We start from the raw sequence: 18819 nt of genomic DNA on the forward strand, positions 1-18819 counted from the left end.
ACTTCAGAAAAACTATTTATATATATCTACACATTTTTCTACTCTATGAGGACCCATGTGTAATGATGTATAATGCTGTTAAGTCTAAGTCTGAGAATATAGAAGTACCTTTCTAGCTGATACGTCCTGTTGTACCAGGAGGTCATGTTTTTTATGAAATGACTTCAGTTGTCCCATTTACATTGCTCCCATAAATAAATACATATAGTTAATTTATATTTGCCACAAAGTAGAACTGAGTTCATGTTTTTTTCAGCCAGCAGAAGTTAACTCTAAGAAATAACTCTCCGTCTGTGACACAACATTTAAGACTGGTAATAAGAGGCCAGGATCAGGACTGCTTTCAGGTAACTGCAAAGAAAATTTCTCTTTAGTATTTCTGATATCTATCAGGATATGTTTGTAATAAAAATGTCAAAACTTGTCTCATTTGTAGTGCTTGCTCAGTGGTAGCTAAGCTAGATTAGAAATCAAGTTGTAGAGGATCTCTACAAATAAACTTCATCACAGAAAGTGAATTCTGGATTTGCTACTTTAGAAGAACATCTCACTAGTCTGTTTTCAGTCCAAAAGAGTTGAATGGGGTTAAAGGTTTAATATATACTTATACTTGCTCAGTGGAAAGGCACAAGTGAAAATAGTTTGTCTACTTCGGATGGAATTTCACCCAGTAAGCATATATTAAGAGTTAGGAGGGGGAAATCTTTGTAATTTTCTGGCTATCTTTATGAGATAGTTTTGGTCATCATATGGTCTTGTACTGCACTGATAAGGATTTCGATTGCTCTTTTGATCCTGTGTGGTGGTCATGTTCAATCTGCCAACCTGTGTCCCATGTCTGTATATTAGAGGATGTACACTGAATCTCTGTACAATTTCACTTCTCGTGCCAGCACAAAAGGACAATTTTATGAATTATGATTTATCCTCCTCAGACTCTGTTTTTCAGGTCAAGGATGTCCCTGAGACAGCCAGTAAATTCTGTCAGTACTCTTGACCATGCTGTTGATGTAGCTATTCGTGGCGTTGCCTGCTTGACTGAAGGTGGTGGTGACCAAAAATGGAACAGTATTTCCTTTTCTGCTGGTGTTCTGTTTGATCTTGGCACCTGGATGGAGGACCTTGCTCATCTCTGTCTTGGGTTGACTGTCCTTATCAGAGAGGAGTCAGACATACTCTGAAATGTCAAGCCAAGCAGTGTCACAGGACTGTAAAAGAGTTAACACTCCAGATAAATTGGAAACTGTGAAAAACATTTTTTTTTTTCTAGCTAGAGTCAGTAATTACATATTATTGTTCCCCCTGCACGTAGTTTTTCTCAAGAATGCTTGAACCTGCTAAGTAGTTTAATACTTAATGCAGCTGAGACATGATTCCTTAATTAAAGAGCTCAAACTTGTCTGGTGTACCTGTTCATTCTTCCTGAGTGGCTACCATACGAGGCTAATTGGTTGAGCCAAAGGAGCAAATGGCTCTTTTACTGAAAGGAGTATTAGGATACTGGTGTCCAGCTATGCTGAAACTTGTGAAGGGGCTGGTTAAACTACTCTCAATTCTTTGAAAAGATGTGATCAATCTCCCAGCTCAACCGAAAGCTTATGGTTCGCATTTCTGTAGGACAAACTTTCTGGTTAGACTTGTTTTAGAAAATGTCCTTATCGGTAAGCCAGCACTTTGGGTTAGAATATTTGGAGAGTTCTAGGAAGTTCCTTGCTGATGTATCTCCCTAACCTTTTGGTGCTTTCTCAGAACAGTGTTTCTGTGACTGTATCTATACATAATTTCTTTCAAGATATTTTGAGGACTTTATTTTGAGCTCAATCAATTCAAAGTGCTATTTATTTTCCTAAAATCAATGTCTTCACAGCTAAATTGTGGCTTCTTACAGACATGATGCTTTAACCAAACAGGTGTTTTGTCTCTGGATCTTGTGTCTGTAGCTTGCTGTCTTTGCCCTGAAGTGCTTGTTCCTTAGTAAAACAAACAACAGCAAAAAAAAAAACAGAGACTAGCAAGCTATGTATTTACTCTGAGACCACCCAGATGAACGTGGTAGCAGAGCTACCCTGGAGACCTTAGGGAGAGCTGAAACTGTAACAAGGCTGCATCAAACTGGAGCTCCGTTTACACCTCTTCAAACTGCCCTAGCACAACAAACTCAATACCTGTTGGAGCGATCCTTCAGTGGTCCTTCTTGCAGGAAGGATTCCAGATTTACTCCGAGGGACTACGTGTATGAAAGGGCTGAAGGAGAAACTTGAATTACTCTTTGGAATTATTTTAACTACAGATTTTTTTGTTATACAGTCCTCATAAATTTATATCCCTTCGTCCCCAGGTCTTCAGATCTGATAACTAAAGTCTTTAGCTGAGAGAATTAATGTAGCACTACTTAAGTTCAGCCTTACACACGGTATTGGGGACTGAAAGAAAAGTTCTGTGATCTAAACTGAGAAGCACTGGTGTGCTCACTGAGAATATAAAGTATCTTGAATCTAATGTTTTCTTTTAAGTATTGCAACCTTAAATAACTGCCACCATCAATTCAGTTAGTCCAGATTTTGATGAAGCTAATTTGGGGTTGTTAGTGAAATAAGTCTTTTTAGTATGTTTTTTTTTTTTCCACTCTAGTTACTCATTTCTAGTATCTTCATTTTTTTTTATATAGCTGCAAAGTATATTTGGATCAGAAGAACGCCTAACTAGTAGTTGGGAGCTCAAAATCCGCCCCAAAGAAGACACTAATATATACTTGATGTTTACACCTACTCGTGTAACTTACTTCTTTGCAAAGCTGGAAATCAAACAGCTGGGGATTCGATCACGGCCAGGAATCAAGTTTACTGTAAGAGTCCTAACCTAAATTCCAATAATTCTGCACAGATTTCTTATTTATTTGTTGAAAATATCACTGTATATCTGTTCCTGTCAAAAAGTTAAATTTTTTCATGATGCACATCTGTATACTTGTTAAAAGATTATGTGAGTGTTACGTTTTAGATTTTAAACATTGAGCAACCTTAACTTTGTATGCACTTTTTTCCACTTGTGAAGAAAGAAGCAAGATTTTATGCACTCTGGTAAAAGTAGCCCAAGATTTTAACTCCAGAACTGCCAAAAATCTGAACTTCTTTGCTTTTATAGATAGGCCTTAAATTAATTTTCAACAGAACTTGAAACACATTAAATGAACTTAAGGTTCTTTTTCTTGAAAGTCTTTTCAGTTGTTCTACTGTCTGTCTTTGTATAGTTGAACATGGTTTTACTGAAGCTTTAGTAAGGCTTTATTTTGAAGCACTGCTTTTTATTTTTTTATCAGATACCTTTATCTGGATATGGAGGAACTAGCAACGTAATTTTAGAAAGTGTTAAGAAACTATCAGACAGTTACATGTTAACGTTGGATGGATTATTGCCTTCAAGATTAAGTACAGTTTCCTTCCGCATAAGAAATACAGGTTCTCGGGCTGCCTATGTTAAAGCACTGTGCTTTGCAAACCCGCAGACAAAAACTGTTATGGATCCTCAGGTAATGACGGTGTCTCCAGAGAACTTTGTACTAAGAGAAGGAACATACGAAGTAAGTAGACTATCTGATACTGAACAAGTTTTTCATTAATGACATTTATTTTAATCAATAAGTGTCTGACCAGTTGTTCATTAAAATCTCATTTAGCTTGTTTAAATTTGACTTAATTTTCCAAACATTAGTACTAAATTTAAGACTTTTTGAAAGTATGTTATTTATTTATTTTTTATCAGGTAATTACTGTAACATGGAATCCCATGGAAAAGGAAAATAACTTGCTTAGAGCGCAGACATTGGTATCAACAGTGTGTTTTTTCTGTGGAGATGAAATTTCCAGGCAGCAGTATCGTAGGTAAGATTTGTTTGCTATTGTTCAGTAGAGAGATGTTTAATGAAATGTTAAAGCTAGAGGTTTATGCTGCCACAGCATTTAACATGCTTCCAAAAAGGCAAGCACAAAACAGCAAACCTTGATGATGTGGGGAGATCCAGTAAGTCTTGCATCTGGTAGGCTGTTTGGTGAAAGGGTGGTGTTTGTGGTGGTGTGGGTTTTTTGTTTAGTTTACATACTGTAGCTACGATTCTAGGTAAGGGTTTTCTTTTTTCTTTTATTTTTTTTTCATTTGAATTTGAATGTATTATCTTTGGGGGAGGATTTTTGCTTTTTTTCCTATCAAGAATTGTCTTTTACTTTGGTATCCCTTTTTTCCAATACATTTGTAGATTTAGCTTTTAAAGCAACAATTGTACAGATTTCATTAGTGTCTGTTATGTTTTACCTAGCTTAAGTAGAAGCTATATTACTGTATTTACATTTGAATTCCTATAATGTCAATGCACAAAAATTGAATGGCATGCTCTACATTTAATAACAAAAGTGACTTGTGCTGTATATGGTGTGTAATGATCATGCAAAATGTTGAAAATAGGCAGAGTACTAAGGTGCTGGTGATCATCATTCAGTGCAAAATTTCATTAAGTGAATGAGTCTTTCACAATTACTCTTAAATGTCATTCCCTGAAACTTTATGAAAGTCATCATATTTATTGTTGTTCAAATTAGGTATTAAACCTAGTTGAATTTAACTATATAAGTTTCAATAAAAAGCTCATGAAATAGCTGCACGTGTAATCATTTTGATAGCAAATCAGCCTACCTTAGATATTCCAGAAATGATAGAAGTTAAAAATGGTGCTGGTTTCTAACAATTTTAGCCGTCTTTTCAGACTGATGCTTCCAACACTCTGAATAATTTAATGACTCTGGTTTCTCATCTGTAACAGAGCTATGATGTGTGAACTTGAGGTAGCAAAACACATAGTCCCTGAAAACAGCATATTGAGAAAAATTGTATTTGATGAAGAATTTCAAGGGGAACAGCTTGTGACAGAAGGTAAGTCTATGAACTTTCAAAAGAAAAATGTAATACTGTACTGCAGAAAAGCCTTTGAGGAAGGGTGCTGGAAGAGTAGCTCTCAGGGAAACTAAAGTAGGTTATTCTTGCTCTTTGTTAACAGTGTTACAAACTTAAAGCCTTTCCTTACCTTCTTGTTAGCCCAGATCTAGGTGTATGTAGTAACATTAGCATAGAAACAGTGTGTTGTCAGTTTGTCATCAGTCTGCTCACTTGATACATCAGTGTGGTATGTGTAACTGCTCAATTAGACTAGGCAGCTGAAGGGGTGTGGGACTTGTGGGCTGAAGGTGAGGGGCATTTGGGGAACAAACAACTGGAATTCAAGGAACAAGGGGTGTGTGGGGAGAGAACAGAAGTTTATGGAGTAGAAGTTATGGTCATCCTATAGGATGAATGTATTTCCATGCTTAATGGTATTACATATGACAGAATAAATAAATTACTTGCCTCCAAAATCATATTCTGATAGACATCCTTCCAAAAGATTTGGCTTTGTTAACAAGTTTCTGGTTGCACGTAAATTTTAACTTAAAATGCTTCTACAGTAGGTATTAATATCTTATCGCTACTGAAACGTAGATACATAGATTTGTATACAAATATTAATAATTTCCTTGATATCTGCTATGCAGCAAAAGCAATAATCAAACGCATCTTCTGTGAGAAGTGTTCACTTCTTGATTCTGTCCAATTAACATGAAGTAGCTTAAAGCAGAAGAATAAACTTTGACAAGATTATTAATTATTTTGATGAAACAATTATTTTTAAATCATATGCTGGCACTCCTGGGCTTTTGGATATTTACAGGTATAACTAAATTGAGGCATTGGATTGAATAGATTGAGTAATTGAAAAATAACTTCTCTTAAAAGTTGAGTCTCTATGAAGCCTTTGGAATTTATTAATTGTATTGTTTAGGGTAAAAGTCATCAAACTTTAATTGGGTGTAGAATCAGATTAGTATGTACCGTTTGCATAAAGGTAGAAAATATCTTTTATTATTAAAATGTTAGATTTTTTCTGCATTTAAACTTCTTACATCTCATGTTAATGTTGATTTGTGCCTGATAAGTAAACTTGTTATAAGTCATTTCTGATCTACAGTACCTTAGCCAACAGATTATTAATTAGGATTATATCCTAAATCTTTGTGCAAAGTTCTTAGTATTATTGATCTTACTAGAATTGGTCTATTACTCTTCTAGTGTGTGATACCCCACGGGGGACGAGTGACATCCGTCTGTTCTACGCAAATATGCGAAAAGTCATCCTTACTGTGGCTGGACGTTTCGTTTTTGATCGGGATGGTTTCCAGCAATCTCCTGGACGTCATCTGGAATCAAATAGGTAATGTAACTATAAGGATAACTTTCAGATAATGCCCAACTGAAGTGTGGCTCCCTTCATTTGAAATCATGAAGATTTTAATGACAGTAATGGAAAGTGACTCGCTCCACAAGTTAAAGAGCTGCCTCTACAATGAGAATGGCCCCAGTGACTATATAGGTGGTTCTTCTTGTTTTTCTCTGAAAATCAATTAAACTGTTACGATAACTTTAAACTACTCCTTAAATTGACATCATAGACTGTATCTGCAACTTCCTGTTCTTCACTGGATTAAGCTTTTCTTGTTGGTCCTACAAGACTATAACTACCTTGTCAAGAATTTCTGATGGTTTGTGATGGAAGTAGTTTATATTCAGAAAGATTAGTGGCTTTTTCCTTGTCCAGCTCACGTGCCAGCCTTTCAATGTAATGTATGCTATAGCTCATCAAAAGAATGATTGGTGCTAAAGCTTCCGCTGCTGACCAAATGAAGTGGTTTGTTACTGAGGTTTTCTTTGGAGGATTGGCAGAGACTTGGTCTTTAATTTGGGCTTGTTATTTTTATTTAGATAGGTTGCTATAGCACTTGGAGCCCCGAAAATGGAAAGAAAGATCCAAATCCTTAAGATAGTGTAGCATAAAGACAAAATACATAAAAAAAATAAATATGGGTTAACATTAACACTATAAAGAGTATATTAGAGCATAGATTGGTTCTTGAGTTTTTGTACTTTTTTCCCCTCAAGGACCTGTAACTTAAGGGAAGAAAGGGTTCTACCTAGTCCCGTTTAACATCTACTTATTTAGACACTGCCTTGGAATCACTTGTGCATGTTGCACTCCAAATGCTGAACGCTTTGGTCTACTTGACACATATTTGTAGGCTGGCATGGTGGGATCATAAAGATAGAGACTGGAAGCAAGTATCCACAGCAGCAAGCAGGACACTTTTCAAGCCTTTTTTCCATCCTGCTTAATAGCCTTAGCAGTTCTTCTAGTTTTGAACTTATTCACTGGCTAAGCATCATGAGGATCTTCACTTTCCAAGTAAACTGTAATTCTCAGAAGAGATCTAACTGTTAACAACTTGTATGGCCGTTGTGAAATGCTGTGTCATGGGTGTGAATTGGTTGCCTTCCCGATTTCATCACTATCTTAAGGGATTAATCCATAGGTATTAATTCTGTTCTAAGCTGCGTGAGGAGTCTCAGAAGGCTTACAAAATAAAAGTAGACATATTAGGGAAAAGAGTAGCATTTACATAATGCTGTACAGAGCAAAAGTTAGGTATTTTTTCCCTGCACTGCTGAATTCTGCTTTTATTTTACTATTTAAAATCAATTTTATTGCCAGTTAAGCATTTAACCTAAGAAAATACACCAAATCCCAAAATAGCAACTTCCTAGCTTTTGAGTATGAGTTTACCTGCCATGTCTTTTGCAAGAAAAACTGTGGAGTGCTGGGCCGTAAGGAAGATTAGGGTATTGGAGCATGTGTCTTACATGGAGAGGCTGAGGCAGCTGGTTTAGTTTAGCCTCAAGCAAAGAAGGCCTGGGGGCGGGGGGGGGCTGAATTTAACAAAGTACCTGATGGGGAAAGCAGAGAAGAGAGCCAGTCTTTTCACTGGTGTTCAGTGACAGGTCAAGAGGCAATAGGCACAAAATGAAATGCAAGAAATTCCATTTAAAAATAAGAATTATTTTTTTTCCTGTTGAGGGTGGTCAGGCACTGGAACAGGCTGCCAGATAATTGTCAAATTTCTATTTGTTGAGAAATTTTAAAGCTACCTGGACTGACCTGCTGTAGCTGACCATGTTTTGAGCAGGTTGTTGGACTAGTTGGTCTCCGGAGGTCCCTTCTGACCTCAGGTATTCTGTGATTCTGCTAAGGACAACTTGCACTGCCTCATTTCTCTCTGCAGTGCCTTTTTAATCTAAGTATGTATAGAGAAAGCTATTTACTATCACCTCAAGGTAATTGTTTTAGTGCCTTCTATTAAGCAACTTCTAAACATCCTGGGAAAAAGCTGTGTCATGATTTAGCTGCTGACTTCATTTTTTTCAACTGAGATTTAAACTGAAAACACATGTGAAGAGCATCTTATTTCAGTATTAAATTTTGAAAAATATTAAAAGTAGGCTGTTAAAATTACTAAGTTATTTTCATTACTACTTTTGCTTAACCCAATCTTATTTTTTCAGATCTGAGAACTCTGTCAGACATATCAATGCAACTTTGGATGTTCTTCCTGTTAAAGGACCTCAGGGTCCTCCATTACCTGTAAAAACCGATGATCTCATTCAGAATCAAGTAGATGTTCAACAGACTTGGACTGTTAAGCCTGAGCACTTGATTTTGACACCTCCTTCTATCAGTAAGTATTTTCTGAAGTTAATAAAGCAACATCCTAGTACTAAAATAACTGTACTACTTAGTATGTTTGTGCTTGTAAACGTGGCTTGAGCAACAGTCATGCTTCATGTAATGTTGCACCTGAACAATAACCTTGGCGTGAACAGTTGTGGTTATATTGTTTGTATATCTATAATACTTGCTACATTATTACAAATATCTTAAAGCTTTTTGAAGTTAAAAATAGGGCAGAAAGGCAGAAAATGCTTTATCTTAATTGATGTCTCAGACTTCTGGACACTACTGTGTTGTTTTGTTTTTTTACATGTTAGCTGTTTATAGTTGCCTTTGTTTTACAGGTGGAACAGCTGATACTGGGCATGTACAAATTGTCAACCATTCTAATAGGATGCTGACGTTTGAGCTTTCATGGCCAGGTCACTGCCTTACTATAACCCCACAACATGGAGTTATTGAACCTGAGTAAGTTTCTTTTCATAGTTTTCCTTTATATGTAAAAGCATGAAGGCTTGGAGCGATTTATTTTGATGGTCTCCATGGTATAGATATTTTGTCATCTCCCTCAGCTGCTTCTCATAAGACTTGTTCTTCAGACCCCTAGACATGCTTGAGCACCTCGATGTCCTTCTTGTAGTGAGAGGCCCGAAACTGAATGCAGTACTCGAGGTGTGACATCACCAGAGCCGAGTACAGGGGAATGATCACTTCCCTAGCCCTGCTGGCCACACTGCTTCTCATACAAGCCAGGATGCCGTTGGCCGCCTTGGCCACCTGAGCACACTGCTGGCTCATATTCAGCCAACTATCAACCATAACTCCCAGGTCCTTCTCTGCCAGGCAGCTTTCCAACCACTCATCTCCCAGCCCGTAGCTCTGCTTGGAGTTGTTGTGCCCCAGATGCAGGACCCGGCACTTGGCCTTGTTGAACTTCATGCAGTTGACCTCAGCCCCGTTGGTCCAGCCTATCCAGATCCTCCTGCAGAGCCTTCCTACCCTCGAGCAGATTGACACACGCACCTAACTTGGTGTCATCTGCAAACTTACTGAGGGTGCACTCGATCCCCTCATCCAGATCATCGATAAAGATATTAAAGAGGACTGGCCCCAGTACTGAGCCCTGGGGGCACCACGAGTGACCGGCCTCCAACTGGATTTAACTCCATTCACCAAAATTGTAACATGCGTTGGCCGGGAATCGAACCCGGGTCAACTGCTTGGAAGGCAGCTATGCTCACCACTATACCACCAACGCTGTGCCCTTGGGCTCAGGGCTGTCTGAAGAATGATTTTCTAGTAAGACAGAATTGAAGACAGCATTAAATAAACTTTCTTGTATTGTGTAATTTTAAAACGTATTCCTTTCACTTGAGAAGAATGTGTTGAAACCTAACAAGCTGAGTCAAAGTAAGTAGTCTGGATTGAGAACGGAGGTCTGCAAACAGGAAACAGACCTGTGGGAACGGCTGACTTAAGCATGGCAAGCTACATTTGCCTGGTTTTCTGCTTTTCATGACTATCTCACTGCAGTGCCAAGAGCACTTCTGCCATTCAGGGAGAATCTTTTATAATAAACACTGTGATTGCTGGAGCTGCGTGGAATTCTCAAACTGATTTAGCCTAGGAAAGGAGAAGGTATGATTCTTTAGTGACAGTGAAAGCAAGTCCTAAGATCAAGGACTGCCTTTGCTGTGTTCGAGCATGTCAGATCAAGCAGGCTGCCTCCTGTTTCAGCTTGACAAAAACTCTTTAAGTTCACTGGAATGTGATTGAGGCAACCTCTAAACCTGTCTGAGTGTGGAATCATGAAGTGCAGAGTTCCTACCAAATTTGGTAGCACTCGAAGATTTTCATGTGAAAGTGTCTCAGTGCTGAGTGTAGGTAGGTGCCGTGAAAGGAGATGCACTTTTGGAGCAGGGATTGTTGGAATCTGGAAAGTCTGCAATGGTGTTTTTCAGAAAGTGTCTCTGGGGCTTCCCTTTTGAATAAGGTTGGAAAGGGTGGTTAGGCAAACTTTTTCATCCATTCCACAGCAATGAAAGCACTGAGGGGCAGTGTCATCAGACTAAATATGATCTTTGAGATGCATGTGGTTTGTGACTCCATGCAAATCGGATTTGTATATGAAGCTTGCAGTAAATGGTTTGGCTCCTATCAGCTTCTCCTTGACAATGGAATGGTTTGTGACATTGGGTAACTGAGGCAGTGTGTACTTAGTAAGTCATATTCTCACATACACACCTTGTATATTAGAGAGGGGGAGAGTGTAAATAAGTACCATAAATGTAAAGATTCTGAAGAATGCTGAGACTTTAATAAAAATAAATCAATTAAAATATATATATATATGGTTGCAGTTGCTTTGCATATGTAGTGGTTGGCTATGCCAATGAAAGGCTTCCTCCTGATAGAAACTAAAATCCTACCCATTATTTATTGAAACAATTCTTTAAGGAAATAGGAATATCCTGATTTAGTATTTAAAGGCTGTTGATGTCTGTTTGACAGCAGAAAGCTACTTTGTTGCTGTCTTTCTGCTCTTTTATATTTAAGATTTTATGATGTAGAATATGGAGCATGTAAATCAGAATTTATGTTCTCACTGGTCAAACAACTGTATTAGGTTGTGGCTACTTGGAAATGAGTTTAGTGGACGCTATGGTTTGCCCTTCCTAGAATAACCAGAGAAACCATTTATAACTTTAAAAACTTTTTTTTTTTTTTTTTTGAAAATCAGTGGTTCTGGTTCTGAATGGAAGGAAGGAAAGCAAGCTGCAACTAGAATTGGTTTCAAAGATATAATTTGTGCAGTATATTTCGAACAGAAGCTTCCTTGTGCACTAGCATTGAAGCTTTATTTTATCTATTTTATTTGATTCATGTAGTTTTATGTGGATTGACAGGGTATATGTGCTAATGATTAATAATTTTTTCCCCCTTTTTCTGCTTATACAATCATCAATAACAAGTTTGTGAAATTTGTTTGTAAAAACTTATACCTATAAAACTTATTTATAACACTTGATATTGTTAATCTTCTAATAATTAAACCTCAGTAGTAAATTGAAAATGCGAAAATTTTAAAATTATTTCTAGATCATCTTCACTTACTATCTTAAAAATGCATTCATTCTTGAGCTAGTGAGATCTATTTTAGATGTTCAATCTAATATGAGGATCTTGCTAACTTTTTTTCTTTTTATTAGGAGCCGTACACTGATTCTGGTGAGTCCTAGTCCATCACTTGCCACGAAGCCTTCTTTAATTCCTTGGAGTGGACTTATCTATATCCATTGTGATAATGGACAAAAAGTACGTGGCTTACTTGAGAGCTGAGCTTGTGACTTTACTAGCATGCAGCAAAGCAATGTTGCTAAAAGATTTTAGATGTGGAGCACAATTTATGTAAACTTGATTCTCATTTAAATCCCCCATCTAGCCAATCTCCCCAAATTCGTAAAGTTCACCTTTCAAAAAGAAAAAGATCATGTTTTGGAAACTGAAATTCTTGTCTTGGTTCATTCATCTCTAAAGAAGTACTGTAAGGCGAACACTTGGACTGTGTTGCCAACAAAAATTGCATCTGTATACCCATCGCTTACACATCAATTTCTAGAAATGCTAGATTTATATTTTTATATATATCAGTATATGTTTTTCTCTGCTTTTTTATATTTTCATATATATATTTAGATATTTGTTTTTATATATAACTGTCTCTAACTAGTTTATATAATATTTTAAGATGAAAAGTTTAGGTATGCTACTTGAAAAGACAATGCAGCTTCTTTTGGGCACCCTTAAGGTGAACTTAACCTTCTGGCGGAGAAGTCTGAGATAATGTGTAGAACAGATTCTCCTCTTCATGTGTTTTAAGCCAAGACTTTGCCCTGATTGAATTAAGGCATAATAATAAAATTTATGAAGCCAACAGGTTTTGTGCTTTCATCAGCATAATAGTAGAAAGGCTCCTTGGTAATCTCCTCCAAAGAAATAGACATTTGATTGTCATTTTTACAGCCAGCATGTATTTTGGGTTAATTCTAATGGTGCAAGAAGAGAAATTAAAGACACTGAAAGGATAAAATAGCATATCTACTTACCTTCTTGATGAAGGAAAATTATGTGCATGATACAGAACTGAAAACTGCTTTGGGGAGGGACTCTATCAGGGAGCACAGTGATGGGACAAGGGGTAACTGTTTTAGATGGGATGAAGGTAGAATTAAATTGGATATTAGGAAGAAATTCTTTATTATGAGGGCAGTGAGGCACTGGAACAGATTTCCCAGAAAACCTGTGGATGCCTCATCCCTGAAAGTGTTCAAGACCAGGCTAGATGGGGGCTTTGAGCAACCTTGGGCAGGAAATGTCCCTACCCATGGCAGGGGTGGTAGAACTGGGCAATCTTTAAGGTTTCTTCCAACCCAAACCATTCTGTGACTCTGGCTTAAACAAGCCTCCCTGCACCCTCTTCCCCCCTCCCCCCCCCCCAAAAAAAAAAAAAAGAAAAAAAGAAAAAAGCAGAGAACTTGATGAGAATAATAAGTTGAGAAGGAAATGAACATTGCACATCTTTAACTGTTATGTTCAACAATATGAAAAAGGTTTGAAGAGAATCATAGTCACTTAAGTTGGATAAGACCTCTAAGATCATCTGGTCCAACCTTTAACTTAGCATGGCTGCATCTACCACTAAACCATGTCTCTAGGCACCACATCTACATGTCTTTTGAATACCTCCAGGGATGGTGACTCAACTGCTTTCCTGGGCAGCCTTTTACAGTGCCTCACGACCCTTTCAGTGAAGAAATTTTTCCTAATATCCAACCTAAGGATCCTTGGGCACAACTTGAGAGGAGTTCAGCCTTAACAGAGCATCTAAAGTATTGAATTAAAATTTCTAGATAGTAAATGTTGAATAAATTTTCTTATTCTCCTGTATTAAATTTGTCTTACAATCTTACAACTTTATGACCTGAAGTTAGAGAAGACCAGGTAATTCACATTCCAACAGAAAAAAAGTGAAGCTGGACAATGTGAGTTCTTACAGCTCAAGGAAATAGAGCTTAATAGTTTGACTTGTTGATATAAAAACGTTCACTATTTAAATCTTTCTTACTCTCCAAATTGTGCAAAAGTTTATTAAAGTGCAGATTCAAGAGGGGAATGTACAAGATGTACCTGGAGCAGGCTCTCCATCTAGAAGACGGGATATATTTGCTCTACAGTCTGCAAGTCCTACTGTTCATGTGGCAAAACCTCTCTCAGCGTCCCCTTTAACAAAAATGGTAATAAAGAACAAATCTGTTCTGTTTCCTGAAACAAGAGCTGGTGAAAGCTCAGGTAATAATACTTGCATAGTAAATGGAACATCTGCAGTATCTTATACTCGTAGTTTCTGTTCACTATATTGCATGTTTGAGAACTTGAATGCATTGACTTGGTTTTTGTTTTCATCCAGTGTGATTGGACAGTTCCCCTCTCTTGATCTTTGCTGAAATGTTAGTCCTTGTGATTGTATTCTTTTTAGCAGGAAATAAACCTTTTTCCTTCTCCTTCTGTGGTATAGCAACACCATTTCCTGCAGATAGTTTGCATACAGAGAGATAAATTGCCAATTTCTTAAATAAATTATGATGAATACAACCATAATGTGTCTCCGCAAAGAAGGTGCCTTGTGGTTACTGTGTTTTGTTGAACCTTTTTTGGATCATGCTATTGTGAAGTACACTTGTTCTCTTCGTCTTTGTGTGTGTCCCTAAGATATTAGTGGACGCTATCTACACGTAGAGAAATAAACATTCTTCCTTAAGACAATAGGAATGTCAGCTATGAGACTGGCTATCCCTGTCTTGTTCAAAACGATCTACAAGGATGTTGTTGATAATGGTTTCTAAAATCCTCAGTTTGTACTTTTAATTCCAGTAATGCTTAAAATTCTTCAAGTTACTGTATGGAGCTATCATTCTGTCATGTACATGTACATTCCAGATTTGTTAGTCCTTGGTTTGGTTGGTCCCAAACAAGAATACCATTGGTGTTCTTCACTAAGCATCCAAATAGTATCTAGGAAGAGAATTGGGTATCTTTTTTTTTTTTTGGGGGGGGGGGGGGGGTGGGGGGGGGGGGAGAGGCTATTGAGGGATATTTTTGTACACTAGAAAGTGAAGATATCTGCCAAAAACCTGAATGCAATAAATTGAGACTGTTGAAGGTGACTTAGATTTTTCCCTGATAATGGTCTTATCCTGGATTTTAAGCTTACTTCCTACTATAAGCAGTACATTCATGTAACTTTCTTGGACATGCTTCACGGTCTTTGGTAGAATTATCTACTCTTGTTTAGGGTTTTTGAGGGTTAGGTGTAGGTCTCAGTTTGTTTCTTGTAAGTATCTTTGATATTACTCTTCATTAGAAGACTTACAAATTGATTTATATGAGCTTTCAAGGATTTTACAACAGTGTGCTTTAAGTCTGCTCCTGAAGTTTCAGATCTACTTGGCATCATGAGAACTGTTTCCATTAAACATCTTTATGTCTAGAAATACGGGCTTTCTGTTTAAATCCTTTCAACTAAAGGTACTTGAACAAAGGTGTTTTATATATTTATCTGTCTGATTTTTCTCTTCCAGAGAGTTACCTGGAAATGGAGAATAAGGGGGATGAAAACGTGAGGTGGAATTTGTTGCCATTTACACCACCTTATGTTAAAGTGAGTGAGTGCTTGTATTGGTAGTGTACAGCACCAGTCTCTTGGGTTTTTTCTTTTTTCCCTCTTCCTGCTGCTCTTTCTCCCTCTAGCCTCTCCAGAAAAAAAATGTGTATTTGAGCCTCAACTCAGTTTCAGGGTTTCTTCTCAGTTTTTCTGCCTGTCCACATTAAGGAGATGTTTTAGTCTTTTCCTCAGTACTGTGCTCTGGCTGTGAATCAGTGCTGGACAATTTGTGGTTCACTTAATGAATTTGCCTGTGCTCATCCAGTGTAATCCTCCAGATTGCATTAAATAATCGAACATACATAAAAGATGTGTGTTCATTTCTGATCCAGAATGCCAGACTAACTTCTCTTGTTAAGAGACTTGTGCTTGTAGAATTATGCTATATGTGATATCTCTGTAGGTAATTTAAAGTTAAATCAAGGATATTTGAATCACACTACTGTTGCCTCTGCAATTGTAGCTGTAATGTTAATGTCTGTAAATACTTTCCTATTCTGTGATAGTTTGAGTGCTCTGATGGTCCCTTTGTTTTTAAGGTAGAATGATGACTTCCTCAATGTAATAGTTTCATGTCTCGGCTCATTTGCTGAAGGGTTCAATGTTTGTTTAGTTGAAAGTAGTCTGCGTTTTTTTCAGTCCTTTGCAAGGACAGTGCATGTGCATGCACGTGTGTGTTTCTTTAATGTTTTCCGAATCTGACTCATAACTTTATTTGCAGGGTGTGGACGGACCTGATCCTATTTATAGGGTTACTTACTCTGCTTTCATATGTTACCGTGTTTCTGGTACTCTTGAAGCTCATGGAAAAGAAAAGGTACATTTAATATGCTTGAAATACGTCAGTTTACCTTAACTGTGAGATGATACCTTATGGGAGAAATTCTTGGAAATAGCAGTCGAATTTTTGAAGCTGGTTATGCTCTATCTGATAATGTGTATCAGGTAGTCAGTATCTACTTCCCACTCATTGTCTTCTTACCCCGGCTGTTACAGTGTCAGCTGAGTTAATTCTAAGAATTCATGCAATCTGTAGTTTGACTTTGTGTCACTTTTTGTTTGTTTTAGAAGATAAACCATCCTAGAACAGAAAATTGTTTTCAGATGTTTTGTAAAATCCACAACAATATTACAACTAATCCTGTGTTACTACAAAACTGATATGAGAACTAATTTCCTTAAGGAGTGGTCTCTTTGTAGTTCTTTAGGAACAAATTTCTGTTCTTGAAATTGATTTCATTTGACTTACAATTTTATCTTCTGGCCAGTAGAGGGTTTCATAACCACAGTTATAAAACACATTCAGGGATGTACTTGAAGGGGTTTCTATAGAGCTTTTGTCCCTCACCTCCCCTAATACTACTTTAATTACAGAATGGAAGGGATTGGAGGGGACTTTGAAAGATCATCTAGTCCCCAGTCTATCCCCAATTCTGTCTGTTTGTCTTCAAGAACACCTATATTTTAATTGTTATGGATTGCAATATTGATGATGCAATTTAGGATCTATTTACAAGAAATAGAAGACTTCCTTTCAGTTTCATTGGTTATGCTACTACTGGAAACCATGGTTTGATTTTAAACAAACATGTTTGCCTTATCAGTCCCAATTCAGGTGTATTTATTAGAATAATGTTTTGATTACTGGCATATGAGACTGTTGGGCAGAGCTGATAAGGTGTAGGTTGCTGTCACTATTAGCTCTCTTTTATCCCAACACTGAAATCAAAGCAAGGCTACAGTTGAATTAACCATGTACAACATTATATAGAAAGGATCCTTTATTACACAGGTGACCTTTAAGGATGGTCAAATATGTGGCCTGTAATTTACTTTAAATTTCAGTCCTTCTAGTAATTGTAGTACAAGATACTTACAGACTAAGTTCTCAACAACTTAGTCTGTGACATATTCCCCTCGTGGTACACTTCTCCCCCGTTTTACTAATAAAAATAATTGTGCAAGCACTTGCTGACTTTTTTTAAGGAAGATTAGCTGAACTTAATTTTTGTGTGAGTGCTTGCACAATCTGTTTCATCAGAACTTTTTTTTTGTTTGTGGGGTAGGGAGGATGAGCCATTAATGTATGCATCAGTTTCTGTAGTGAGCAAATTTTATGCCGGCTTAACTGTAACTTTGTGTAAGTATGATTGTAAAGTTGGATAGATTATTTTAGTAAACTTCTGCAAAATGTTTCTCTTGTTTTGGTAGGTTCCTCTAATATTTTTACCTAGACAGGATGGGGATTACTCCCAGTTTTGGGACCTTGAGTGTCACCCTGTTGAGAAACCTAGTTGGAAACACAAACTAAGATTTCAGCTTTGTGGAGTAGTGAGTATATAAATGCTATTAACTCTGTCCTGAGCATAATTTTTTGATAACCTCTTAATGTTACTATACAGCAGTATCTCTGGTATGCCCCAATGTTATTCTGAAAAAAAGAGGAATATTGTGTTAGCTTAAACTGTATTGCTTTTCTTATATTAAAAATACATTTCTTGTCTTGCTTATATGATAATGCATTATCTTTTGTCATTTAACATGTAAAATATTTGTCTGCTCAGAGAAAGTAAAGAAACTTGACCTCTGTGGGAATTCTTTCTGTAGAAGCAGGCTTACTTACATCAGACACAGTGTATTGGTTTCATTTATGTAAATGAATATCAAAGTGATTGCCCTTTGCTCTAATATGTAACTTAATGCAATACTGGAATATAAAAACACCTGTACTGGTTACATGGATTTGTTTCTGATGGAGTCTATTTGAATGCTTTATCAGAACTCAGGATCGATGGGGGTGATTTTTGAGATTTATACATGGGAGGATTAGATCTGAGCTCTCCTTTGTGTCCACCATGTTCCTCAGGTCTTGTTTTATGGTGAGCATGGAGAGAAGGATTTGGGAGTTAGAACTAATTTTCTGTGCTCTTTTCTTACCTTTCTTTTAATTACTACCTCATCATCCATCCAAGAGGTGCCTGAAAGAGACAGAGAACCTATTTCTAAATATTTAAGAGTGAATTCTAACGTTTAGTTAAATGAGCTGAATGTGAACAACTATATTAGGTATATTAGGTATTATGTGAGTACTATATATGCTTTTTTTTTTTTTCTCTCCAGAAAGTTTGACTTGATTTTTTTGAGAAGCCCTGGTAAATACTTAAGGTCTTCCTGTAGAGTACCAAGGATGCTTCAGTAGAACGAACCTTACTTATCCTTCTTGGATAGAAGGACCTGTCTTTTTTTTTTTTTTTTTTTTTTTTTGAGGGTATTTGTTCTTCCCAGTAGTTCATTATGTTGAAAAGTGGGCTTGTTAATAATGCATATGTTAAGTGACTTGTAATTTTTGCTGGAAGAATGAGACCTGTGTAGTATCTGGTTTGAGAGAGTTTTTTTTTTTTAGATTTCATCAAACTCTTTGAACATAAGTTTCCTTAAAATGAGGAAAGCATTTATC

At 36.9% G+C, this 18819-nt stretch overlaps 1 protein-coding gene and 1 non-coding gene across 2 annotated transcripts in view; one reads left to right on the forward strand and one right to left on the reverse strand.

Moving 5' to 3' along the window:
* Positions 1 to 18819, forward strand: part of CEP192 (centrosomal protein 192) — a 78242-nt gene that overhangs the window by 49648 nt on the left and 9775 nt on the right. The window contains exons 37-49 of the mRNA XM_038174077.2: positions 257 to 347; positions 2669 to 2845; positions 3320 to 3580; positions 3763 to 3881; positions 4814 to 4923; positions 6154 to 6295; positions 8476 to 8648; positions 8986 to 9109; positions 11851 to 11956; positions 13786 to 13990; positions 15280 to 15359; positions 16084 to 16179; positions 17574 to 17693. Of these exons, the coding sequence (XP_038030005.2) occupies positions 257 to 347; positions 2669 to 2845; positions 3320 to 3580; positions 3763 to 3881; positions 4814 to 4923; positions 6154 to 6295; positions 8476 to 8648; positions 8986 to 9109; positions 11851 to 11956; positions 13786 to 13990; positions 15280 to 15359; positions 16084 to 16179; positions 17574 to 17693 (1804 nt within the window). The remainder of the gene's footprint in view (positions 1 to 256; positions 348 to 2668; positions 2846 to 3319; positions 3581 to 3762; positions 3882 to 4813; positions 4924 to 6153; positions 6296 to 8475; positions 8649 to 8985; positions 9110 to 11850; positions 11957 to 13785; positions 13991 to 15279; positions 15360 to 16083; positions 16180 to 17573; positions 17694 to 18819) is intronic.
* Positions 9828 to 9899, reverse strand: TRNAG-UCC (transfer RNA glycine (anticodon UCC)). Its single transcript has one exon. It is a non-coding gene; the product is annotated as a tRNA-Gly (tRNA).

Source organism: Anas platyrhynchos, chromosome 2 (assembly GCF_047663525.1).
Source record: "Anas platyrhynchos isolate ZD024472 breed Pekin duck chromosome 2, IASCAAS_PekinDuck_T2T, whole genome shotgun sequence".
Classification (NCBI taxonomy): domain Eukaryota; kingdom Metazoa; phylum Chordata; class Aves; order Anseriformes; family Anatidae; genus Anas; species Anas platyrhynchos.